The sequence below is a fragment of the Poecilia mexicana genome, unplaced genomic scaffold (assembly GCF_051168715.1).
Source record: "Poecilia mexicana isolate PSO_F unplaced genomic scaffold, ASM5116871v1 scaffold_9, whole genome shotgun sequence".
NCBI classification, from domain to species: domain Eukaryota; kingdom Metazoa; phylum Chordata; class Actinopteri; order Cyprinodontiformes; family Poeciliidae; genus Poecilia; species Poecilia mexicana.
Window position 1 is genome coordinate 6,082,364 of NW_028263378.1, and position 25,825 is coordinate 6,108,188.

Genomic DNA, 25,825 nt, shown 5'->3' on the forward strand with positions numbered 1-25,825 from the left:
TATAACAAATTTATATCAGTAATGATTTCTTGGTTAATGTCAAGTTGTCATAACAAAGACATTTTGAATAATGTCAACTTTGTATTAAAAGTGTCATAATTTACCGAATGACGCTTTATGACAACAGTCATAAATATTCATGAAGGCTTATTCATGTTCATGACAGGTGTTATGTCATGTTTATGACAGTGTCATGACAGTCTTATTCACCCACCTTCAAATAAAGTGTTACCCATATGTTTAATCCCACAACCCACAAAACACTTACATATAATTCAATGGGTCCATGAAGATACTGGTCTCCTCATGACAGTTAAAAGATTTTAATACCTGCTTAAAGGTTTATATTTGGGCAAACGACTATTATCAGAACACATATATCAATTTATTCAATGTGGATAATTGTGCCCAAGTTGCACAACTTTCCTGCAACTTTTAGACGCACAATTTCACCAATATTCAGAGGATGCAGGCCAGAATCATTAAGGGATAATTAAACTTGCACGTGATCATCATATGACATGTGTTGAGTTACTTACTGACCCTTCTTATGCACAATGAGCGGGTCAGGATGTGGACTAATTACGAATGCATTTGTCATGTTTGTGGTTAGTAAAGGACCCAAACGCAGAGACTGATTGACAAAAAGAGCAGAGATATAACAATAAAGAACAAGAAGAACTTACAAAGTTTCCCAAAATGAGTAGGATGTGGAGCACTGGCAGTATAATGGAAGGAACTATTACTAAACAATAAAAATCAGCGATAACGATAATGAATGCAGAGAAAAGAACTGAATACACCAAGACGTTTCCAACATAAATAAACAAAATGATCGGAAAAACAAACCAAATAAAAAACAAAACCCATATCCACAATTATCAGAACGATATAAGGGCTTCTTTTATTTTTCACTTGTTATTTTTGAGATCAGACATTTTAAGATGCTGAAAAATATTTTGTCTTATAGCCCAATTAGGGGAATTATCAGCATCTAGTAAAAACAATTATTTAAATGCCACCAAGATTTCAGCTTAATGTGTTCAACATGAAAGTCTTCTGTAATTATACCCAGTACAAAATGTACTATAGTGGAATTATTTTGCTCTAAAGTAAAGTGGAGTGGAAGTATAGGTTTGAACCAAAAGGACATGCTCAAGTGAAATTACGACCTCAACATTCTGACAAATCAATGCAAATGAGCCAATGTGTTTCATTGCTCTCTGCCATTATTTGAAACATATGCAAAAGGTATGCTATCACTATTTTCACAAAAGTTCCACAAAAAATAGCAAAAACACAAAAGGTTCTATAAAACAATATCACACAGATTTTGAATGATGCATTGTCAGTAATGCAGACGCTGTTCCTAGTCCACCGTAGTACCAAAAGCTAAGTTGAAAAGAAAAGCTCTCCACATTCCGGTGTGTTCACATTCCAGGCCAAACCTATGACAATAAGAGGTGGACCATCACTAAATGAATTCTGAATAAAAGCAGATGAAAGAGCTTCCTTCATAGAGCAGCCTGGCTCAGCCTTAGAGAGAGGCTGAGGAGTACATTGATCTGAGGAAAATTCAGAGTAGAGGTGCTGCTTCTCCACAATAAAGGGAATAAGCTGAGATAAGTTACATAGACATGGATACCTTCTGAGTTGTGCAGAAAACCCTGAGGTTGTTATTTTTCAGAGCTCATCCCAATGAAAGGAGAGTATAGTCCTAGAGCTTCCTGGAATTACTAAAATCTCTCTGGTTAATTCCTGGGATACCTCAGAATGAGCTGGACAGTCAAAGAGAATGGATGATAAAAGATTCAACCTGTGAAATGTGAAAGAAAAAATAAAATTTGAAACGCTTGAATTCAGATACAATTGCATTTTGCAGTGCTGTGAAACGGCTACTTAAGTAGAACATTTCAACAATATTAAATAAGTTTGAAGGTTGGGAGCTGGGAGCACTGGGAGAAGGCAGAAAATATGTTTTTTTTTCACAGATTTATATGTCTTACACTATGATGACACGATAAAGTGATCGATTTCACATAAACAAAAATATTTTATAAAAATCACATACTGTAGCTTTAAGGTGGTGGGAAAGCTATTCAGTTATTTTGCAGAACCAGTTAAAACTGCCTCTAGAACCACACCTGGTTATGTGATGAAAGTCTCTACAAGAGGAGTTCACTCATTGAATGCTCTTCTGAGAAGCTGGATCAGATGCATAGTTTTTGGGTGTGGGCATCGTCACGCCCTCTTTCCGCCAATCAGGTGATTCCTTTGACAAACCCACGTCCTGTTTATTTACACCGTCGCGTGCCAAGCTAAGAAGATGGTGTGCTGACTTTAAGACAATTATTTCTTATCTACGTTATCATTACCGGATGTTTTGTCTCAAAACCGTGAAAGCCCACACGTGGGTAAATGCAGAAATTCTCTTGAAGCGGTTATTATCCAACCGAAGACTGCGGTCCACCGTTACCTCCAGCTCGACGACCCGGCCGGAGAAGACGGACCATGGCAGAAACCGGAGCGGAGCTCAGCGTGCCTCTGCCCGGCTGCAGTCTCTTGGGAAGAGTGGGAGAGCAGGGAGAGACCGCACCAACTCTTCCTCCGCCGCTAACGAGATCTCCGTAGACTTTGAGCAAAGCAAGGAAGCTTACAGGAGCAAAGACTCATTAGAGCTACTCAGAAGTTTGGTGGTTTTCAAACTTTGTTCCTATGACTTCCTGGTTGATAAGAATGAAGAGGTAATGCAGACAGTAGTAAACTAACAAATAGGAATTGGAATATTTCTGGTGATGTAGTTGTTTGGGTTCAGAATTATTTAAATTAATACTATGATGTTGTAAACAGTATTTATCTATGGTAACAGGTTAGAAGAATGGCGATAAACTTAAAAGCAAGACACGCGATCCTATTAACTCTGCAGGCATTACCTTGTCACAGTAGCCTATGATTTATTAGTCAGAGCTGATAACCTTTACCCAAATATTTAGAGCTGTAAAAACCAATTAGTATCTTTACCAATTTTCATATTTATAAACCATAAACAGAAAACACAATACATTACAGACTATTGTGTTGTCCCTGACTGCTAACCAACCAAACATCCTGCAGTACACCCATGTCTCAAATTACAACCTGCTTTTGCAAGCTCTTTGCAACCTGTTGCATAATGTAAGCTAGCTACTATTTATAAAGTAGCTAAGCGGTTTTGTATGGACCAATATTTCTGTTCACATGCACAATGTTACTTTAAATGTGGCAGATTATAAATTTGCATATTAAATGTGTAGTTGGATTTAGTCATGTATATGTTCAGATATAACCACACTTTTCTAATCCACTAATTATTTAATGTTGTGACAAAGATACTTTCTCTACCTAGATGCACATCTATCTACATGCCAGAGAACTGTATCAAATCATTCTTAGGCTGTTGTCATCTTCACTCTTACTAGTCTGACTTTTGCTAAGAATATCACCTTGTGCCATTTCAATTTAGCCTGTATCATTATAAATCTTAGCAGATGTGTGAAATAAAAAAATGACCTAAGTGCTAAATCAGTACAAAAGACAGAGTAAATGCAGTTAAGTCTGCTCTGCTCAATGATAGCAAAATGTAATTTGCAATAATGTGTGTGAATGTCACAAAGTTGTTATCCATAAATTAATCCTTTATTGCATTAGATATGATGTTGTTTATGCAGCTACTGGCAAAATTTAATCTGCTTTTATTTAAGAATTATTGTTTATAGAAAATTAGTATTAACTTTATCTGTTGTTTTGGCAACAATTACCTTATTTTGAGTTTTTTATGACTTTATGAACCTACCATTCTAATAGCTTCCTAAAAGACTTTCTGCTAACAAAAATCACCTGCACAGTGTTTCTAGCTTAGAGAGTCTGAATGTATTGCACTTGTGTAATTAGCTGAAGTATTTGAAGTTATTGAAGTTATTTGCACTATTGACATTGGATGCTCTGATACTCCAGTGATAACAATATGGTGCACAAAGCTTAATTTTTAAGCATTATCTAAAATCACAAATAACTAGCAGTATAATATTTATTTCAAAACCACAGTTAAACAATACCTCTGACACCACATAAGTTCAATGACAGGGTCACGGTACAGAGATTGTACATTATGAAGTCTCTACTATTGTTAAATTAAATGTACCCAATAGAAGCAAACACATAAATACACACCTTAGCTTATTTTTCATTTACATTTTTGTACTATTAAAACCTAATTAAGGCCAAACTGCCAATTCATGGTAGTTTACGTTTATTTAAGCATTAGGATAAAAGCATACCTGCTACATTGCAGTGGTAATCTTTTACACTTTTTTGCATGCAGGTATCATGCACAATCCTGACCTTTACAGTAATTCACTGATGTTTCATTTTATTTTCTTGTTTTCTTTGCTGCTTTTATGTTTTTACATTGTCATGTACATTTAGAACATGCCAAGTAATTGTTTGTCATTGGGTGCTGTGAGTCATGTAGATTCAGTCCTTTTATGACCCAAATGAAGAGCCAAACTGTCATTGTCTCTTATACTCCAACAATATATCAATGTTTTCTCTTTTTTGCCTAGATAATGGATCTTGGTAAGACTATTCTAGGCCAGAAGGTTTTTGATCAGCTCATGAAGATGACCTTCTATGGCCAGTTTGTTGCTGGGGAGGATCATATATCCATTAAACCTCTGATCCAGAAGAACCAGGCTTTTGGCGTTGGCTCTGTCCTGGACTACAGTGTCGAGGAGGACATCAGCCAGAAGGAGGAAAACCAGAAAGAGAGGTAGTATAACATTTATTGCTTTTTATTTAACTTTAGAATTGATGCTGCATAAGACATGAATAATCATGTCTCTGATTTTGTGTTTTAGATGTTATTTCCATCAACTTTTATCAAATATATGGCAAATTACAAACAGTGCATTTTATTATTTGCAACTATTCATCTAAATTGGAAAAATTAGGATAAAAACTGTGAAAAAAATAAGATTAAGATAAAAACTGTGATTTTTTTTTTTTGGCATCTATTTTGATTGGCAGTATTTTGTCACTTGCCTGGCATCCAGTCACATGGACAGCACAAGGCAGCAGCTATCTGATCTGCCTCCTGATGTAAAGTAGGATGACAGTAAAATCCTTGTGCAACCACTGTCTCTAGACAGCAGCGATGTTACTTCACTCTCAGCTCTGGGCGTTCATGCATATGTGGAATAATTAGAACATTTTCACAGTCCAAGATTAAATATAGACAGCCCGGCCTGCTTCACAGTTACTTGAGTCAGTTGAGTGAATAAAAGGGAACATTTTGATGAGAATTTCTTAGAAGCAAAATAGAAAAATCAACTTGTCAGATTTATTCAGCATATTGTACTAAGTACAAAGACCCTTTATATCTTGTATGACATCTCAGATTTTCAAAAGGTCAAAAATGGTGAATGAAGTGTAAGGTTTTCAGGCAGTATAATTCTAGGTTGATGTAGAGTGACAGCTGACTACTGTGTCAAATCGTGCCACAAAGAAGTTCCTTAGTTTTTTATGTTTTGTCGAATGGCATTACCTTCATTATGACCTACTTATTCTATTTTACAGTGTTGAGAAAAAGCACATGGCTCTTACAGATTTTGTTTTGTTGTTTTTGTCACAGTTAAATGTTCTAGGTCTGAATAAAAACTAAATAAAAAAAGAAATGTGGGTAATTATAGTTAATTCAGTTATATTTTTACAGGACAAGGCTAGTTTTGATAGAATTTATTATTTAGATTTTGCATTTTGTATTATTCATTTTTGTCTGATATTAAAATTTATTTGATGATTTGAAACATTTTAAGTTTGACAGTTGCTCATTTTTAGACCAGGGGACAAAATTACACCAACTCCAGCTGATATGCTCTGCAGTGAGCTGGAAAAGCCAGACTACAAGGAAGAGAAACAAACACTGGATTAGTTTTAAGAGGGAGATGCCTACAGTAATCGCCAAGTGGCTTTGTCAGTGTTGTCATTGTTTTTTTGTTTTTTTTTTATTGCCTAATATAGATTATTAAAAGCAAATATTTAAAGCCTTATAGTTTGTAAGTGATAAAACAACAAATCTAATCTTGGTTTTAATGCTAGAAGTCATTACTCACTCATAATAAGTCTGAGTGGGTACTTATATCTTATTGTTAGTATTACTTAGTACTAACTAATACTAATGAATATTAGTTAATTTTATGAAACTGATGTCTGTTCCCATGTGACGTGGTTCTCTTATGACTTGGACAAACAAAAAAAAATGACTGCCCAAGGCCAGACATCACTTTAGTGAAATTTATTTAGCTTTTCTTCAGGTGAACAAAGATGGCAGGTGCAGGATATACTGTATACTAGGACGTCCAAGGTATATTAAAATCAGACAAACAGCAGTACCTTCAACGTAAGAGTCCATCACCTTCCATGTGACCTCTCAGGAGTCTAGCCACAGACTGACTCCCTGTGGAGCAGAGCCCTGCTTTTAAAGCCACAGGCTCCACCCACAGGAAGACCAAACAAGCAAACAAAAACAATTAAACAATTACTTCTAACTCAAGTAAACTCTTAAAGGATACAAAATAATAATAATAAGAGGAAAAAAATAAACTTGTAATCAAAAATACAATAATCAATTTAATAGAAAACACTCAATATGCTCCGATGACGTCATCGCATGACTCCCCCCCCCGTCGCGCCACAATCCGGAAATAACCCTGCTTGAAAACAAAACCGGGAAAATGTTTGGAAGTGAAAACAGGTCAGGATGGTATGCTAACTGAAGCAGGAACACCGCGTGTGCACCCATGATGAACCGCGTCAGTTTAAGCTGCAACAGAAGTAAGTTAGCGATTGTGTGTGCGGGCGTGCTGCCATGTTGACACGGACTTATAATTAAGTCCCGGCTCGTGACGGCTCCTCCGTCACATCCCATAACATGGGAAAATGTCTTGTTATAAATGAAATAATCTTCCAATGCAACTAGTACTTTTTCATCAGAATTAAGAAAGTATTTACTTAAAACAAGCTCCTGTATGACTGAAAAGTTAACTGTAAGTTACTTTTAATATTTGCACTAAGAACTAGATTGAAATTACAAAGACGTTGTGCTTTTACAGTGCAAACAATTCAAAATTTAGGGAACTGAGCTTACAAACTAAAACATCATGTAAAATTAGTTTTTTAAAAACGCTTTTAGTTCTATATGAATTGTATTGCAGCGTGATCCAATTTTCAACTCCTTCATTCTGTCAAAATGTTGCAGTGGTAAAAGGACACAACTCCCATCAGCTCTCCTGAATCTCTGATGACTGACTTGCTCGCTGTTAAGTCAGATGTTTGTTTACATGAACTTTGTCTGATACCTTATGATGAGAAGGGCGAATAGGTCAAGTGAAAAGTGACGCTTCAAGACCCCATGAGGGAGTCAGCATCAAACATCAAGGATGTTTCAGCATACAGTGTTTAAGGTCATCAAACACAATGACACTCTACGGCATGCCACAAGGCCAAAATGTCCTCAAAGAAATGTCAATTCGCAAAGTCTGATGCAACTCGCTTTTCTAACGTTGCCCCAATCCTGAGCAAATTAACTGCCTTTTCTCAACACTCCTATTTCAGCTCAAGCGTTTCCGCTGAAGGGAAAGGGAGCCTAGGTAAGCTGCCTTGTTTCGTTCTCATTTGTGTATACAGCACATGACGCAATTAGAAGAAATAGGCATGTAAATTTGTTTTCATCCCCAGGCGAGGGCTACAGAGAGAAAAACTATGAAGCAGGCAAGCAATTAGGTGACAGTCAGAGGGAAGTGATTGGAACCTGCACATATTTCTATGCTGATGAGGCCAAATGTGACCAGCATATGGAGACCTTTATGAAGTGTATCAAAGCATCTGGTGGGTAACCTAAATAAGTGATACATTTTGAAAATAAGCTGGTTTCATGCATTTTATTGAAGTCATGAATTTAAATAGGACCCCAGTAGTTATGCAATATGCTTTATTTACTTCTTTCTAAATTGTTACAAAGCAAATGTCTTTGCATCATAATCAAACAGTTTCCTATCCATAGGTGGGAGTTCTATAGATGGCTTTTCTGCAATCAAAATGACTGCACTTGGACGACCCCAGCTTCTGGTAAGATGTAAATGGTAATGTAAAGCTCAGTGTGACAATCTAGCTCGAGGAATAGCAGCAGGAGAGAAGAAGAATAAGATCTTTTGTTCTCTTTGTTCCGATAAGCTCCGGTTCTCAGAGGTCCTCGTGACATGGCAGCGATTTTTCACATTCCTGGCATCACAGCAGGATGGCATGGAGGCCTCAGAGCAGAGGCTGGAGCTGACACAACTGCAGGTAGGTTTTTTTCCTTCTTCTTTGAGTCCAGAGATCTTTTAATTCAATCTCATATGGGTAAATTTATCTCTCACAAACACTGCATAGACAGCAACAGGATATTCCTACATGTTGTAATGCAGGAGCTTATTTTTTAACCTTATACTACATGCCCAAAATAATGGGACTTGAAAGAAGCTCTGAAGTGGAGTCTGTAGCTGTATACAGATTGACTCATGTTTGAACATTAAGGACATTGAGAAAATTTGCAATTCTAACAGTGAGGAGATAAACTGGTGAACTGATGTGCAGCTTGTCTGCATGTTACAGTTGGTCTTGGCTTTTCTTGCAGAGTATGCAGGTCCTCTTTACAATCAATAGTCACCATCAGCATGTGAATGTGTGCATGAATAGGTGAACCAGTGGATGTAATGTGAAGGACTTTGGAGACTTTGTGAAGCACTATACAAGTACAGACTATTACTATAACCTAAAGACCAAACTTAGATGTTTGCTCACCTAGTGAGATGCTGTTTACATTGGAATTAAAAACATAAGACAACGAATTAGACAGTAAGAGAATACAAATAAAACAGGACATGTAACAATAAGATAAATTAATGTACAATAAATCAAACTAAGGTAAGATAAATTAGGCTAATCTAAGACAAGTTAAAAATCTCAGATAAGAGAAGATAAATTATTTTAAACTCAATTTCACTGGACACGGATAGACAATAAGCTACAATTATTTTATCCTACTCAAAGTAAAACAAGTAAAGATAAGATAAGGTAAAGTAAATTAAGATTGAAGGGAAGCTTGGTTAAACCAAACTAAGTTAAAAAGGCAGACATTAGAAAAGTCAAGTTTTAATCTTATCTGAATTATAATAAGCTAAACTAAGGTAACCTGACATAAACTATGTTAAGATAATATAAGCTGAAGTAAGATAAATTATCTTAAACCAAGATAAATGGTAGAAATAAGGTAAAAGGAACAGTTACTTTACCTAAAGATAAATCAGGTTTAGCAAAGTAAAGGTCAGCTGAATAAAGCTGATCTAAGGTAAGCCAAAGCTTGAGCTTATTAAAGCTAAGTTAGACATTTTATTGATTCCTACATGGTAAAATCTTACTGTCAACACAGCGACAAAAAGCAGAAGCAGTCAAAGCATAGCATAGCATATTGTCTGTTTAATCCAATTAAGCTAAAGTGAATAAGTTGTGTTAGTTGTTGAACATACATCTGTACAAGATATTGCTATTTAGCGTTCTGCAAGTTTAAGTATCATTTATCTTCTTTTAGACTTCTTCACAAATAAATACTCCTATTAGCTACTGCTAGAAAACAACATAAATAGAAGAATCAGAATTAAATAGCTTTTGACATATAGCAAATACTTGCCTGTTAGCACCTGAAATACATTTTTTGGTCTTCCTCTCAGCTTCTCTGTGCAGTCAGAAATCTGCAGGCACATTACTTCTCATTAGCATTCTTGAGCCGCTTTGCATTGATCATTAATTGGATATAAAGCCTAATCCAAGTGTGCTCATTTCCACAAGCACTGTGATTTATAAGGGGAGGATGTGCATATTTATTACATCTGCTTATTATGTCCTTCTGATGCTCAGCACATCTATGGATTTTGCGGAGTCACAATTTTATTAAGTATCCTCCACACAGATTTATTGAGAAGGCCCTAGAAATGTAGTTGTTTTTGTGATTACAGGAATTGATGATCAAACTGGGTGCGGAAGGTGACTTCCATGGCTGGTTTACTAGAAAGAAAGGAGAATCAGCAGGGTAGGCACAAACACATAATACTGCATGTCCATTGTACATCTACAATCTACTTTGTCTTTACATAACGTGTGTTTTGTTAAATTATTGACATTAATGAGAAATTATGCACATTGTTGCAAACCTTTATCATACTTTAGTGCACTTATGTAATGTCTTTCCATTTTTATCCCTAACAGATGCATTGACATCCTTGATTGGAACAGTCTAATAGATGACAGAGTGAACACATCAGACCTGCTTTTAGCTCCAAACGTAAAGGTGAGAAGAGCATAGTTCTTTAAAACATAACACAATTCAAATACAATTTAATGCATTTTATAAGTTACTGTTGAAATATTTGTTTTCATTAGCACCTGATGAATAATTTTAGGCCTGTTGCTGCTCGCATTTGGATTTATTTATAATTCCAAAGTCTTCAAAGAATGTACTTAAAATTAGCAAAACAATTGAAGTGATGCGATATAATTTTGCAGCTCTGAAAACAACTTGCTGCAGTTAATTTATTTAACATCTATGGACTTGAAATTCTATGAAAACCATCAATACACCATATTTTAAAGGTTAAGCACTGACTTTTATTTTACTTTTTCTTTATTTCACCATATGCAATATTCCACTAGACCAGTGGTTCCCAAACTTTTTCTCCTGGGCCCCCCAAGCGGTTTCCAAACATTTTCATGTTTTAGCTAACTTTACCTGCATCCAACAGCTTTACTCAACTCAGTCTGGGGGAAAAAACTGTGAAAAGTTCTTTGCGTTTTGCTGGTTTGCTGCCGTGATTCTAACACAAACCTACGTAGCTCCGCCCAGCAGCAGCAGGTCTCCTTCACAGGTGGAAACCCAGCGCGAGCGTCGTAGCGCTCATGTTGCGTTTAAAGGCGGCTCGGAAAAACAGGTTACGACATGTTAACAACGGATTAAACAGTTTTAACTGCTGATAAAAGTGACAGAGGACACAAATATGGGAAGTGTGGAAGCCTCTACTGTGTCAAATTGACATAGGAATAACAGAGTTGGCCATTCTAAGGTAAAAACCCAGCGCATACAGCGTTTTTTTTTTTTTTTTTCCCATCCAGACGGCTTCCCGCGCCCCCCCTGCAATGGCACGGCGCCCCCCTGTAGGGGGCGAGCCCCACAGTTTGGGAACCTCTGCACTAGACAATCACTCAATCTCATTTAGAAATTTTTAAGACCATTCTGATCAATAGTGATATAAAAAACAGAACTACAAAACACCCTAATAAAGAGTAGGGCTCATCAGAAGTTAAGTAAATAGCTTTTGTATTTTTTTTAAAAACCAGTGAAAGTTTATATGAGGCAGTAATTTAATGTGACATTATGTACAATTAAAACATTAAATAAAAAGTGACAAAGGATGAAAATAATTTACTGGAAGATTTATTTATTTATTTTTATCAAACCAAACCCTTTATATTTTTATATTTATAGAATTCCTAGAAATTGAAAATACATTTAAATTGTTTTAATGTATGAGTTCACAATTGAAAGCTTCCTGCAGGTATTCATAGAGCTACTAGTAGTAGCTCTATGAATACCTGAGCTACATAGAGCTCAGGTATAGATAGAGGTAAGGTAAAACGTATCTTACCTTCCCTTACCTTTTAGATCTGTTTTGGTCTGTAGTTTACTCTGTGCTTGTTGTTTCTATAGCTGGATAAACTGGAGCCTCTGCTGAAAAACTTCACCATAGAGGATGAGAATCAGATAAAGAGGACATTGGAGCGCCTTGATGTATTGGCAAAGGTAATCAGAAATCACATGGAACCACTAAATGTTTATTATGGAGTAGCTATGAACACAGTTTTAGCATAGTTGACATTTTTGACCAATATCAATGTGTAAAATTTTTTTGTGCCTTTTCTTACAATGTTTCTGTTTGTAATGCCTATATTGTACACATGTTACTGTATGGACAAATGAATACACATTAGTTAAGCAGCTCTGAAAACAACTTACTTTAGTTTTTTTATAATCACCTTATATTCCAGAAATGGAAATTGGTAGTCTAAATACTGCATCCAGCTGTGTCCATCCTTCCATCCACTCATTAATTCATCGGTCCATTAGTCCTTTCATTTCTTTGTCCATCCATCACCTTCCATCAATCCGTTTATTTATTTGCTGTCCTCCCATTCGTTTTTCCATCTCCTGTCCTTCCATCCATCTTTCTCCATTGCGTTATGTTTATTTAGTCTCTGTATTCAAACTTACATCGCCTTCGATATTTGGAGTAAATTGATAGTGAATTATTTTTGGTCTAGAAATGTATGGCATTTTGTATCAGAGAAATGTGCATTACCCGTTGTATTTAACAGTCTATATGTTAAATATGATTAATTCTAGAAAAAAAAAATTCTTCATTAGTACATCATTAAGTAATTTTAATTAAAAATATCATTTCACAGTGTGCCTTAGAAAACGGTGTTCGCTTAATGGTGGATGCAGAGCAAACCTATTTCCAGCCAGCCATCAGTAAACTTACACTGGATTCACAGAGGATCTACAACAGGGAGAAGCCTGTTGTTTTCAACACCTACCAGTGCTACCTAAAGGTTAGAACCAACAAAACCAAACAATCAAACTTATAAATTACCTGAGAATTGCAGAAATACATCAACTTTAAAGAATTTTATGTTGAAACGGCTAAAATATTAGATGTAGAGCTCCAGAGGTAAAGATGAATGAGAACATAAACGTGCTCTTTTCTTTTTATTTTGCAGGAAGCCTATAAAAATGTAACTATGGACGTAGAACTGTCCAGAAGGGAGGGTTGGTGTTTTGCTGCTAAGCTGGTACGTGGAGCATACATGTATCAGGAGCGAGAGAGAGCGAAGGAGTTCCGATATGAAGACCCTATAAACCCCAACTATGAGTCTACTAGCACAATGTACCACAGGTTTGAACCATGGCTTGTTTCTTCATTTATTATAATCTGACTAAATCTGATACGTTGGAACTGAATTCGTTATATCAAAACTAAGTTCACATTTTGCATTTTCATAAAAAGCTGACTATATGTGTTGCATGTTGTTGCCACCCCCCAATTTAAAAATAGCAAGCAATTTTTCTTTGGGTCCCAAAGCTATCATCTCTAAATCAATAAAACCTGTCTAATCACAAACATAGACTTGGAGAGCTTGGATGCGATAAGCTATTATATTTCTAGTGCTTTGCATTTAAACTGTGCTGTCAAATAAGATACAATAAATAATTACCCATCTAGTTGGACTCTCCCTACCTTTTGTGCCCACACCTGGTGTAGATGTTGGTGGATAACATGCAGAGGCTCAAGGAATCGGTAGGGCCATTGTGATGATGGAAAAGAACTAGGAGAGTGAGGAAAAAGTAGCTTAAACTCAATGGATATTGACATATTTACAATAAAAGACCCAACTAATACAATTTCACTTTTTCCTTGTATTGTGCAACCCTAACTGTGACCATATCTGCTTATTTTCATTTGTTCTTTGGAAAGGTGTTTGGACTTTGTGCTGGACGAGATTGCTCTTAACAGAAAGGCCAATGTTATGGTCGCTTCTCATAATGAGGACACAATAAAATACACCCTGAAAAGGTAAGATTAGATTTCTCACCAATGCACTATTTAAAGTAATAAAAAAAAAAAAAAACATTTCCCTCAGCCGCATGTGTCTCAGAAACTGAGCTAATGTTATTTGTTTGTCTCAATCACTCAGAATGAATGAGCTCGGTCTCTTACCAGCAGAGAACAAGGTGTTCTTCGGTCAACTACTGGGCATGTGTGATCAGATCAGCTTCCCACTGGGTGAGGAAAACACACAAAACACCCTGCCCACTCTCCTCCACAGTCACACAGGGACAAGGCAACAATCCTTCCTGCCTTACGTAACAATGATTTGAGAGTTCAGTCCAGCCTCTGCAGGATGTGCATTATCCGTCCTCCCCCCCGTAGCTCTCAGCTGCATCCCACGAGGCCTTCAAGCGACACTCAGGAACCTTACGGGCTATACAGACAAACATTTCACATGTCAAAGCCGGCCTCCAGCCTGCAAGGTGACATATGAACTGAGACACCTCAGTATTGACCACCTGTCTTAACGAAGCATCACCGTTGCTTCTCACCACTTTGTTTGTCAGTCAAAGACAGACACACTGGTGAAAGACAGCTGTCTGTCAACATGGGGCTCAGGATGAAATGGCCTGAACTGTTATGGAGGTAAACAGAGATACACCAGGTCTGTTTGTTGCTTTCTGAATAGAGAAAGAGGAGGCGCAGCCATACTGGAGTCACTGCCTTCCAAAATTATATTGGAGATGAGCTGAGATTTTTATTATTTGTCAGTCACCCAGAAAGTCAAAATGTACATATTTCTATGATATTGTCTTTTAGGAAAACTGTTAGCCAGGAGGCTTTTGTAGAAACTTTGTTTTTCTGCAACGTGTTTAGTTTGATGGATGTTTCTGGATGAAACATTTATCTGAAAGGTAAACACCAAGACAATCATAGTTGTTATGCTTAGCAGATAACCTGACAACTTCAAAGTCAGTGCAGCTGAGCAACAACAAGAGTCTTTCTGTAAAATGTCCTTTTGGGTCAATCTGACATAACGTAAAACTCATGTACTGTGGAAATAGCCATGGGCTATAAGATTCTCATGGTTTAATAACCTAAAGCAAAAATACAATTCTTATAAATATTGACTGACAAAACATATAAAATTAAAGTGAAGAATACTTTCCAATATTGACTTTTCATCTGCAAAGCCCGTTGCTTTGCTTTTCTTCCCAGTTTAGCTGGCCAGTTAGATTTTATGATTTAGTCAAAATGAACCCATAATTAATTAATTAGAGCTGCTATGTAAAAATAATAAGTTAGATTATCAAAATAATAATTTTTTTAACCTGCCCAACAGTTTTTTGTTCATTAAAATAAAAAGAGCATCATTATTTTGAAGATGCTTATTTTGATTATGAGCATCAGCATGACACTTAGTATGACACTTATTATGGCAAATGTTCCTGTCAGGAAACGGGGTGGTCAGACTGTCAGTTCCCATAACCACACTCACACAAAAAATCCTTTTTGAAGACAGGGTCACAGGGTCAGCGCGACCCTGCCGGACTGCGCACAGACTAAAAAGTTTGTGGGGTCCAAATGGCCTCATCTCTTAAGACTTAATGATGTCAGTCAAAGACAGACACACTGGGTTAGGATTGTTGTTGATGCTCTTTTTTTTTTTTTTTTTAAAGATGCAGTAAGGTCTATATTTGGTAATACACAAGAAACTGTTTGTTCTGAGAGAGGCTTGACTGTCCAAATAAACATGTGTTACGACTGGCTCAGGGTCGTAACAAAAACATGAAACCATGCCATGGTTAAAGTGCACAAACATAAGTCTTTATTAACAAAACAACAATGGATTGTGGAAATCAGCATCAGTGGTGTAATGTGAATGCTTGGATGTGTTGTATGAATGCATATGGAGATGTTGAAGTGCCAAAACAAAGACAAAATCAAAGGTGCAACAAAAGGGAAACTGAGGACTGGCCACCAAACATCTCCAGCGGCAGAGTGGACGCTGCGGAAAGCCAGCGACACTGAAGTCGGGGACAGCCAGGTTAAAATACTCTGCACGCCCAATCACCAGATCCGAGTCACCTGCAAAGGGGAGGAGCATAAAGACAGACACCAAGACACCTGCAAAACAGCCCACAAGGCCCAGGGCCGTAACACATGTCTTTGATTTGATCATAGTGGATGTTTTATGGCAAACGAACAAATTATCTCGTTTACTCAGAAAATTAAGTTTTGTTTATTATTTGTTTTCTCCTTTTCTTTCTTTCTGAGATTAAAGTGAGATTAGAACCGATTATTTTTTGAACTCATAGGTTTTTACTTACTTTTGTGAGCAAACATTGATTGATTAGCCTTCAAAAACATTGGTACCCCTTGAGACTTGTAATAGGCCCACAAGGGAAGGTGTAGTCAAATAATTTCGTCTAATGGTAGAATACCTTGTTTCCTTTGTCTTATCTCAGGCCAGGCAGGTTTTCCTGTCTACAAGTACGTCCCCTACGGGCCGGTGAGTGAGGTGATGCCCTACTTGTCCCGACGGGCACAGGAGAACCGCGGCTTCATGAAGGGCGCCCAAAAAGAGAGAGAGCTGCTGTGGAAGGAGTTGAAACGTCGACTTGTCTCTGGGGAGCTTCTCTACAGACCAGTGTACTGAAAACACAGAAGCAGAAACCGAGAGGAGAGTTTGTCAGCTCCTTGAGGGATGTTTTTTTTTAGCAGCAGTCGCCATCAAACTTTCTCTCTAGCTTGATGGCTACTGCTGCAGCTGTCTGCTCCAACTCTCTCCCTGTGCATGTCCTGTTTTATCATGTTCTGTAGTTTTTCCTTTTTTTTTTTTTTTTTTGCAGATGAACTGGATGGAGCTTTATTATTTTCACCCACCTTCAACACATCCAAGTCCTGCTACAGATCCCTATTTCTTTTTTTATCCGCCACCACAACTAACAGCTTTCCTCATATTTTGTCGTTGTGGTATCTGTAGAGCTCTGGTATCCATCAAGTGGGCATCTTTACTGCTCCAAAAGGACTCCCTAAAATGTCAACACCACTAGGGTGGGCATCCTTCGTTATTACTCCATTTATCTTGTAGAGGATAGATAATAATAAAAATAACAGACTGGATTTAAATTGCAGCAAAGGACACATTGTATTTTTGAAGTGGTTTTCCTTTTTATCCACTCTATTCCCTGTACTGTATCTGTGTGTCGCTAAAACAAGACTTCTTCCTGAATCTTTGAGAAACCCTAAACCATATTATAACTCTCATCTCTTCATAATTTGCTGGAATCTATCGGTGAGGTGTTGCAAGTGAAAATTTTGTATTAGGTATATGAGTTTTTTTTTTCTATTTTCACATGGAGTTGCATTTTCCTTCTCATTGGGTTTTGATAACTTACACTGATGTAAATATATTGAAAGGATTTTTATTTTTTTTATGACATAACTTTGTAGCAATCCAAAAGAGTTCAGTAAACAAATAGTGTCTTACAAATAATCACAGCCCTGAAACTCTTACATTGTGTCACCAAATTCCAATGGATTTGATTTAAACCAGTTATTACCACATTATTGTGAAGTAGAAGGAAAAAGCATATGTAGTTTTCAATATTTGTGCGTGCATTTATATTAAGTTCCTTATAATCAGTACTTTGTACGCTCATCTTTCACTGCTGTTTCAATTGCAGTACTTTTGGGGTTCATCTCTGCCAGCTTTGTAGACCTAAAGACTCCAAATTTTTGTTAATTTTTCTTTGACAAATGCCTCAGACTGTATGTTTGACATGCAGTCAAATTGCACAATATATATAACATTTTGTGGTTGTAATGTGACACAAGTGGAAAAGGTCAAAGACTGCCAGGCAGTATAAAACACTAAAGGAGTAATAGAGCATTTCACATTTTCTTTTTACAGAATTAGTACAGTAAAAGGTAATTTTCACACTTTAGGTTTCACCAGGAAATACGTTTTCCTTAGTTATTGATACACAGTTCATATTTACGTCAGGGGGAAACTAAGCTTCATAGTAATTATGGCCTTGTCATTTTGTGCGAGGAGTCGGTGCTCTGTAGACCATCCTCATTTAATTACCCCTGATACTTCACTCAGTGCAGATCACAGAAATTGGATGCATTAATCATTACTCAAAAGAAATGTTAGCGGCTGGTGAGTTTTACTGCAGCAGAGCACCGCAGAGCTGTCACTGTTGCTCCGTTCTATTGGTTTAATTAAGAATCAAGATGCCTTTGATTTTAGGAACACCTTCTGGGTATACATTTGCCAACAGAATCCCTTCTCACTGGTTGCCTGGAAGTTTTTGGGTTTGCTTCACAGATTACAAAACGAAGAATTTGCACAGCTTCCAAATCAGCTAAACCGGTCATCCACTTAGCATATTATTAACCAAGACAGCATTGAAGGACACAGTAAGTAAGCTTAGGAAAATATGACTGATGTAATGCTGACTTTTCTTGGTATCATTGATTAGGCTATTTTTGTTATTTTAAAGAGTGGAAGTTTAGTGTCTTCCAAAGCACTGCTCATCTAAATAAAAAACATGATTTTTCAGGGAAACGTCTCAAACTTTTTTTTTTTTAAATAGATGGATTGGCTCATTGCTGCATCCCAGCTGCTGCTTTAGCCATAATCAGGGATTGTGTGCCAGTACATGAAGTGACAGTAACAAATATAGTAGCTTTGAGCTGCTGTGGAGTATCATGTATTTTTATCTGTTGACAGCGAACTGAGAGATTACAGGAAACCATCCGCATTCGGTTTAAAAGCCGCACTCATATCCACAGTGGGGGGATAATGCTAAAGCTTTATTTCTCTCCATGAGATCGCAGGGGGAGTTATCAAAAATAATTTTGTAAAATACAGTTGAAGGCTGATGCATTATGCTTTCTGAATGCAGGGGGAGAGTTTTCAGTCCTCACCCTACTGGGTTTTATATCACTGGAACCACTTTTTATTATTACAAACATTATCATTTTAGGTTGAACTATAAATTATATAAACTGCTGTGGAAGTATTGCTTCATCCCTAATCGTAAACTGATTGGCCTTTTGATTATGACCTTACTAGAACTACAGAAAAATCCAGCTGCTTGCTTAATCAATCATCTGTAGTATTCCTATAGTTCTACATAATTAAACAAAATACACTTTTCATTGGCATAAAAGACAAATATCAGAATTCTATGAATAGACAGCACACTCTGTTTCCTGACATTGCACCATAATCACAAAATTATTTGCACATGGTCAGCCAGAATCCTGAGGGCAGTCTAGAGCAGGTCTGTCAAAGTGCTACATGACATGTTGTCAATATTTAACAGCAACATCTGACACTAGCATGACTCAAATGTCAAGCCAGGAGGAAGAGTTGTTAACATTCAGCAAGGCAGTGACATTTCTCCATAAAATAATTGGCGACACATAAGAAGGTGTACACAAAGTCCAATGTGATTACAGAAGAACGGGTAAACAAAGCTGACAATTGGCTGGTACCACTAATTACTGGCTACATACACCTGTCATGTTGTTGAATATATGTAACATTTGAAATAAAAAAAAATAAACTTTGAAGAAGACCAGATAACCAACTATAACACTAATAAAACAAAAACACACATGCACTCTGACTTTAAAATATTTTTTTGCTAAAGATCCTGTTATATTTTTTTTGTGATTTTCTGATGATCTTCATGAATCAAATAATAAATGACATTGTTTAGTGCAGTGGTTCCCAAACTTTTTCTCCTGGCGAAGCTCTTACAAGTAAAACAAAAATACAGGCAATTAGTATTTACATTCTGATTGGCTGATTGGTATGAGAAAACAGTTTGCGTGTGTAGTTATAATTTTTCATTTTTGTTTAGAACAAAAAACACAAATAATGAATTTTACCATGTGACAATTGAGGATTTAACACTGATTTTTTTTTTTTTTACTTAAAGAACTGAGTTTCAAGAGAGTAACTATTGAAGTACTGAGCTTCCTCTGCACTCCTTATCTGCTTCATCTCATTCTTTCCAACATTATCACCAAGACTGGAGGAGATGAGAGGGAGTCTTGTGTTAGATCAAACCTTTCAAGCTTTGACCATGTATCGAGCTATTTATTTGTCTAATCACGGACAATCTGTGTGTGATCATGCAAAACTTCTTTGATTCATCTTTCAGTGATATAAAATGTTTTTTTTGTTAGTGTTAGCGTTCAAGCCTCTAGCTGATGAACATTTTACACATTTTTACATTTAAATTAGAGACGTGTGAAAGATAAAGCATGGAATAATGCTGTTGGATAGTGATGACATTATTATTGGATCATTTCAGTCTGGGCATCAGTGCATAAAACAATAGTTCACCCAAAACAAAAAAAGTGCCATCAAAAAGTGCAGCTCAAAATTGAGTTCATAAAGAGAAGCTTTACACTGTGTTTTATCTAGTGTGCATAAAGAAATAAGAAAGATGAGACAGATTGGTACCAGTGGAGGTCTTTAAAATGTCTCTGTGGTAATCAGAAAAACCACTACGGGAAGATAAACTGAAAAATTACAAAATGTTCTGCTCTGGTTCTAAACAGCGCCGTAGCTCTCCTGCTCAGTATTACTTTCCTTCAAGCAATTGTTCCATTTTTACTGAGAGTTTAACTTCACAATATTAATGTATTTGTTAAAGTGTTGCTTGGCTCTATAAATCCACTTCAGAATAATGCTACACAAGTTAAAATGCTCCAATGGCAGTCTCTGTCAACCCATCTCTTTTCTTCTTAGTTCAGATTTTGTTTAAAAAAACTTTAAAAAAGCAGCTTATGATTGTAAATAATCATAGAGGCGGGACTTTTGGACACAACACCAAATTGATCTTTTGAAAAAGATGATACATAATACGAGCTGATGCTATGTACTGATGTATGTCACATAAACTCCAATAAAAATATTTTCATACCTGGTAAAATTTAAGCTTACAAACAGCACACACTAGTGCCTTAATCAGCTGCCTGTTGACTCTTTGCTAGAGCTGTCTGTAGTAGCAATGACATGAACTGTGTTGTACACTCTACCATCAGCTAAGGCTTTTTCCTGGCCTTATTTATAAGACTCCAGATGTCAAACACAGAGAATGGTTTTGGTCAGAGAGGATAAATCTGTATACCTGAGTTTACTTCCACGAAGCTCACATGTTTCCGGTATTGATGGCATTTTCACTCCATTCATTTTCTGTGATGCTACACATCTACTCCAGGATGAATTTTTAATACAGATATAGAAAGTGAAAAGTACTGTTGGATAATATATCATCATGAATAGCATATACTTCCTGTTTCAGAGGGGAAATCAAATGGCTTTCTCATGTGATAAACCTATATGGTTTGGAAAAAAAACAATGCATCAGCTGCCTCATTTGTCATGTTTCATACTTTAGCTTTAAAATGATAACAGTTGGCTTTTAAATTCACAAATGCAGAGGGTAATATAATAGTGCACAAGGTCAAATCTGATCTCCAGGTTTTTGTTCCAACAAAGTTTTACTTGGGATTTCTAAATATTGGCTCTGTAACTTTCATTCAACCATGAATGGAATATCCTTTACCAACACTTCACATTTACCGTCACTTAATTGAAAATGTGATGAATCATTGGGTAAAATTAACCCTGTACCCCAGACCTAGTCCCAGAGCTGCAGAAGCCCCTTGGCTGCAGTAAAGCCCTGATGTGAATCAGTGAGTAAACAAATGAGTCGTAAAGATAGCAGATGGGATCTGCGATCACTAATCTCATCGCCCTATATAGAGTGGCAGAAGCCCAGATAATCAAGGGAGCAGGAATGAAGAGAGAGCGTGTTATGTTTTATGTCGTGCACACTGGCAAGTTTGCATGACGTGACACACTTTTATTTCACACATCAAAGCTTCACATTGTGCCACCTCCATCAGTGTCATCACTGAGCCATCAAACGGAGATCACTGCAAAACCTCCTGAGTGGATTCCTCAGGCACAATGTTGACATTTCTTACAGTTCTTGCAAAAAAAAAAATGAGCTGGAAGAAAAATGCAAATAAATAACACATCACATGCCTCTCACATTCCCTTTTTTTCTTTTCGCTCAGTCTACGAACTGGTTTGTGTTTTTAGTTATCTCGTTTGAAAGTGCGCACAGCCGCCAATGGAGAATCCAAAACACAATGACTGCGGCCTGTCATTCCTTTCACTGTAAATAACAGTTTTACCTGAACAAACAAACAATTTGCTCCGTGCCAATGAGCGCCACCCACATATTATAGATCATTAAACCACTTTCATCTCCTCTCTTTGAGATGCATGCTGCTTTTCCTTTGAAAGTACCCAGCATTGTGCTGCACCAACGGGCCATGCATGGATCAAACAAAGAAAAAAAAAAAAGGGTGAGGAAGATGAGATGAGGCTTTTCTGTATGTGTGTTAAAGAGGAAAAGGAAAACTGCTCAGAGAATGCCGTCAGAGAAGGAAAGGAAGCGATCCATCACAGCGTCTCCCCACGTATCCATGTTTAATTTATTTCCCTGGAGCTCGAGGATTCCCAACTTTCCCTTAACGCACATCTGACGCTTAAAGACACACAAGTCTGTCCAAGTGTGCATAAGAACACCAAGAAAAATAAATAAATAAGAAAACGCTATGTGGAACCAATCATTTACTGACTCACACAGACACTCCTGGTGGCTCATGCTCACATTCCCCCCCCGCATCAGATCCTACATCTATCAGCGAGAGGTGAGAGATGATTTTGAGCGGCTCAGTGTTTTGATCATTAGTTTGGTCTCATGGAGTGCAGTAGCAGTGAAAAATGAGACCACTATCTCATGGCCACCTGTTCTTTCAATAAGAAAAAGAACAATTCCCAATCATCTGATAGATTGGACTTGATGTATGGAGGTCAAAACATGTTGGTGTGTTTCTCCAGTTGAGTGTTTATTTGTGCCTGCCTGCCTCTGAGCTCCATTCAGCCAATACAGAATATAATAACCACTACAGAGCTTGGTGGAAAATACTAGATGTTTACAGGGCGCAATGAATGTACTCTACCTGTCAGGTCACAAGAGCAAAATGTTATCATTTTACGTTTTTTTCTTCTCAGATACGTGTAATGTCAACATTTCCGACTCCCTTGTCTTATAACTCACAGTATTATCAAAGGCAGTTTTCCATTGCATCAAATCAGAATCTTTCCCCATCCTTAAGTCCAGGAAAACTTAAGAGGAGATGTCAGGGATGGAGGCTTACAGAGCTGACTGAGCTTTTTAAACTTTCAAAATAGAGTTATTCTACATCCTGCAGCGTCTTGGAAGAGCAGGTAGTGTAACTCTGGACATCACTCACATGGTTCTTCACTGCACCGAAGTGTTGCTATGAATTTGTGTCCATGTTGTCACCTTCTTACGCCTGCTAAAGCGACATTATCAGCTTTGTTCTTGAGATGCCACCAACGCCACAGCTCTGCATATAAAGACTTATGTGAACGATTCTCACTACAACATATGCACTCTCTTAATGCTGGTTTAATTGTTCTATGATGATTTTAAAAATAATTAATAATAAAAAGAATTAATAATCAAAAAGATTTTTCCTAAAAACTATATTATCAGATGGACTTATCTCAAACAAAGGCAAAGCTAGGAAGTGATTCACATTTCTTGTTTGCCTTATAGCTTCCATCTGAGATGGAAATAAAATAAAATAAAATAAAATAAAATAAAATAAAATAAAATGGTGCTTCAGTTCTCAGTTAAATGAGTATCTTAAATCTGACGAGCAGTGGACGTATGCAGACATACAGTTGTCTCTCTTTATGAACTTTCTCACAATGTATGCACTAATTTTTATTGGCTGTTTTTCCCCCCAAACATAATGACCCCCGAAACATTTTGTTCCCTTACAGATGAACTGGCAAACCATCTAATCTCTCTCCAAGGTCAGCTGGGATCTGCTTTTCTTTTTTAAAGATGACAAATGGAGGCTGTGCTTTTGTTGAGACAGCAGAAGTAAGCCAAGGTAAATCCTGTTAAACTGAAACTTTATGGTGTAACCAGGTAGTTAAATGCCCTTATTTTTGCTGTTTAGAAAAAAACTTTACATTTATAAGAGGCTTACAATGCTTTAAATGGTTTAAGATAAGCTGCTGATGTCTAAAGATATGGTGCATGCATTACTTCATGTGAGCCTTTTCAGGGTTAAAGTGGGGTACTGTTTCTCTCCTAACTGTCATCTTGCAAAGAATAGAATAGACTATGAGCATATCAATGATTATCCCATTACCATGAGATAATCACATTTTCCATAGGTCATAGTTATTATTTCTGATCTGCTGCTTGTCCAGTCTTTTAAACTTTTTGGGGGCCTAGTCTTAGTTTTGTATGTGAATGCACAAGAGGGGGGTCCTTGTAAGAAACTGCATGTCTGCTTTTGACATTTTGTCCTTGCTCTGAATAAAAGCGATTAATAGGAAAACATCAAAGTTATTGTCTGACCAAGTGAACCATAACAACAGTCTCTGATCCATGCCTTGGATTTGCCAGAGCAAGCAATTTGCTGGAATAAAATGTTGCCTGACTATATTTCTGCAAACAATATATCCACATAATACCAATGCTTTTCATGTTGCCATTTCATGTTCCCAGAAGTGAATGTCTTATCAGCCATCTAGTAACTCCATATTGAAAGGATATGAAGGAACCTTCACTCAAGTAAGCAATCTTTTTCATACGGTTTGAGGCCGGACTGAGTGCCCTCTGAGTCCTCTATCAAACATTTGTTTTAGCAGTAAAATGACACGTGGATTAGCTATCTGTTTCAATCAGCAGAAGACCAAAGTACTTCTTTTTCTCCCATTATTTTGACAAGGATTATGGATTGTGTGCCCCATTGCCAGACACAGGATATCTGCAAATGTAACATGAGGTGAAAGATAAAGGTTTTTTAAGCATTAGTAAAAATTAACATTGACTTATTCATGACAAAGTGCTATAACATTAGAGCCAAACTGATTAGTTTTTGTGTTTTGTTACCAGATCCTTTATACTGTTGTGTACATCTGAATATTTAACACCACTTTATATGATAAGAGCAGGTAACTTAGTCAAATTACATCCTGCTGCTGCAGAAACAATGCCAGTGGCTCAATTTCAGCTTTTTTCTGACTGAGAAAATCTCTTAGCAGTGGAGCTTTTACTGCCATGTGGAGCAGCCAAACCTCTGGTGGAAGAGGTTGTTGTATTGGCATGTGTGATCTGTAATATATATACCATGACTTTGCCAGGCAACGTGATTCAAAGAAAACATGTTCATTTTATGCATTTCTAAGCCCAGTCATGATGTTCAGATTTGTTTCTAGTTTTCAAATAATCAAGTCTCGGTTTGGGCGCTGACAGAAGCATACTTTTGAATATTATGCTGCACTGATATTTGTATTTCCTGATAATTATACACAATGGAACCTCTTGTATATACACAGTTAAACTGTACTTAAAACTGCAGTAACTTTGAAAAAAAAAAAGATTTTTACATATTTGTTAAAAACGTCACTATGTCGTGACTTGTGACAGTGCAGCAGGTGGCAGATAAAAATCCTTCCTGTCAGCCTACAGAGATGCATCGCTCTGGGAAAGAAATAATCAATCGGAACCTGGAAGAAGGTCTCAGTACAGTCAATCTTGCTTGTGTATGCGCTGCTCAAGATTGTTGGGTTTCTGCAGCTGTTAATGGCAGAGAACGACTTTATCTGCCTTCATCAGTGGCCATGGTTATTAGCCTGCACATTCATGGCAGGTTCTGCTGTGGCGAAGGAGCTGCAGCGTAGCAGAGAGCAAAGGGGTGGGCATGATGGAAATCTCCCCTCGAGGACAAATAAAGTCATTTGAATTTGGATAAAGCCCTCCTTCTTGCTTTGGTTGTTTCTGACCAAGCGGCGTATCTCTGCAGATGGCGGTAGGACCACAAGCAGGAGACAGAGGAGTTAGATACTTTCACAGATTATCTAAATGAGGTTATAGTGTCACTACATAGTGAAAGTTTTAAATCATGTATTTTCTATAAACGTTACATTCTGCACC

The 25,825-nt window shown here is 37.1% G+C and overlaps 1 protein-coding gene across 1 annotated transcript; it reads left to right on the forward strand.

The window, feature by feature from the left end:
* Positions 1-2,280: 2,280 nt before the first annotated feature.
* On the forward strand, positions 2,281-18,309 carry prodhb (proline dehydrogenase (oxidase) 1b). Its single transcript, XM_014985699.2, has 14 exons — positions 2,281-2,744; positions 4,602-4,807; positions 7,651-7,685; positions 7,774-7,923; positions 8,099-8,163; positions 8,269-8,379; positions 10,089-10,162; positions 10,339-10,420; positions 11,834-11,926; positions 12,589-12,735; positions 12,904-13,079; positions 13,659-13,757; positions 13,879-13,967; positions 16,202-18,309. Exons 1-14 carry the CDS (start codon positions 2,379-2,381, stop codon positions 16,390-16,392), a joined length of 1,884 nt encoding a protein of 627 aa, XP_014841185.2. The 5' UTR covers positions 2,281-2,378; the 3' UTR covers positions 16,393-18,309.
* Positions 18,310-25,825: the final 7,516 nt, after the last annotated feature.

What these genes read in the sequence shown, in the direction of transcription:
- prodhb (XM_014985699.2), top strand. Translation starts at nt 2,379, where the DNA reads ATGTTTTGTCTCAAAACCGTGAAAGCCCACACGTGGGTAAATGCAGAA. An exon ending in TGGTTGATAAGAATGAAGAG is followed by an intron (nt 2,745 to 4,601) that starts GTAATGCAGACA and finishes TTTTTTGCCTAG; the next exon opens with ATAATGGATCTTGGTAAGAC. An exon ending in ACTAGCACAATGTACCACAG is followed by an intron (nt 13,080 to 13,658) that starts GTTTGAACCATG and finishes TTCTTTGGAAAG; the next exon opens with GTGTTTGGACTTTGTGCTGG.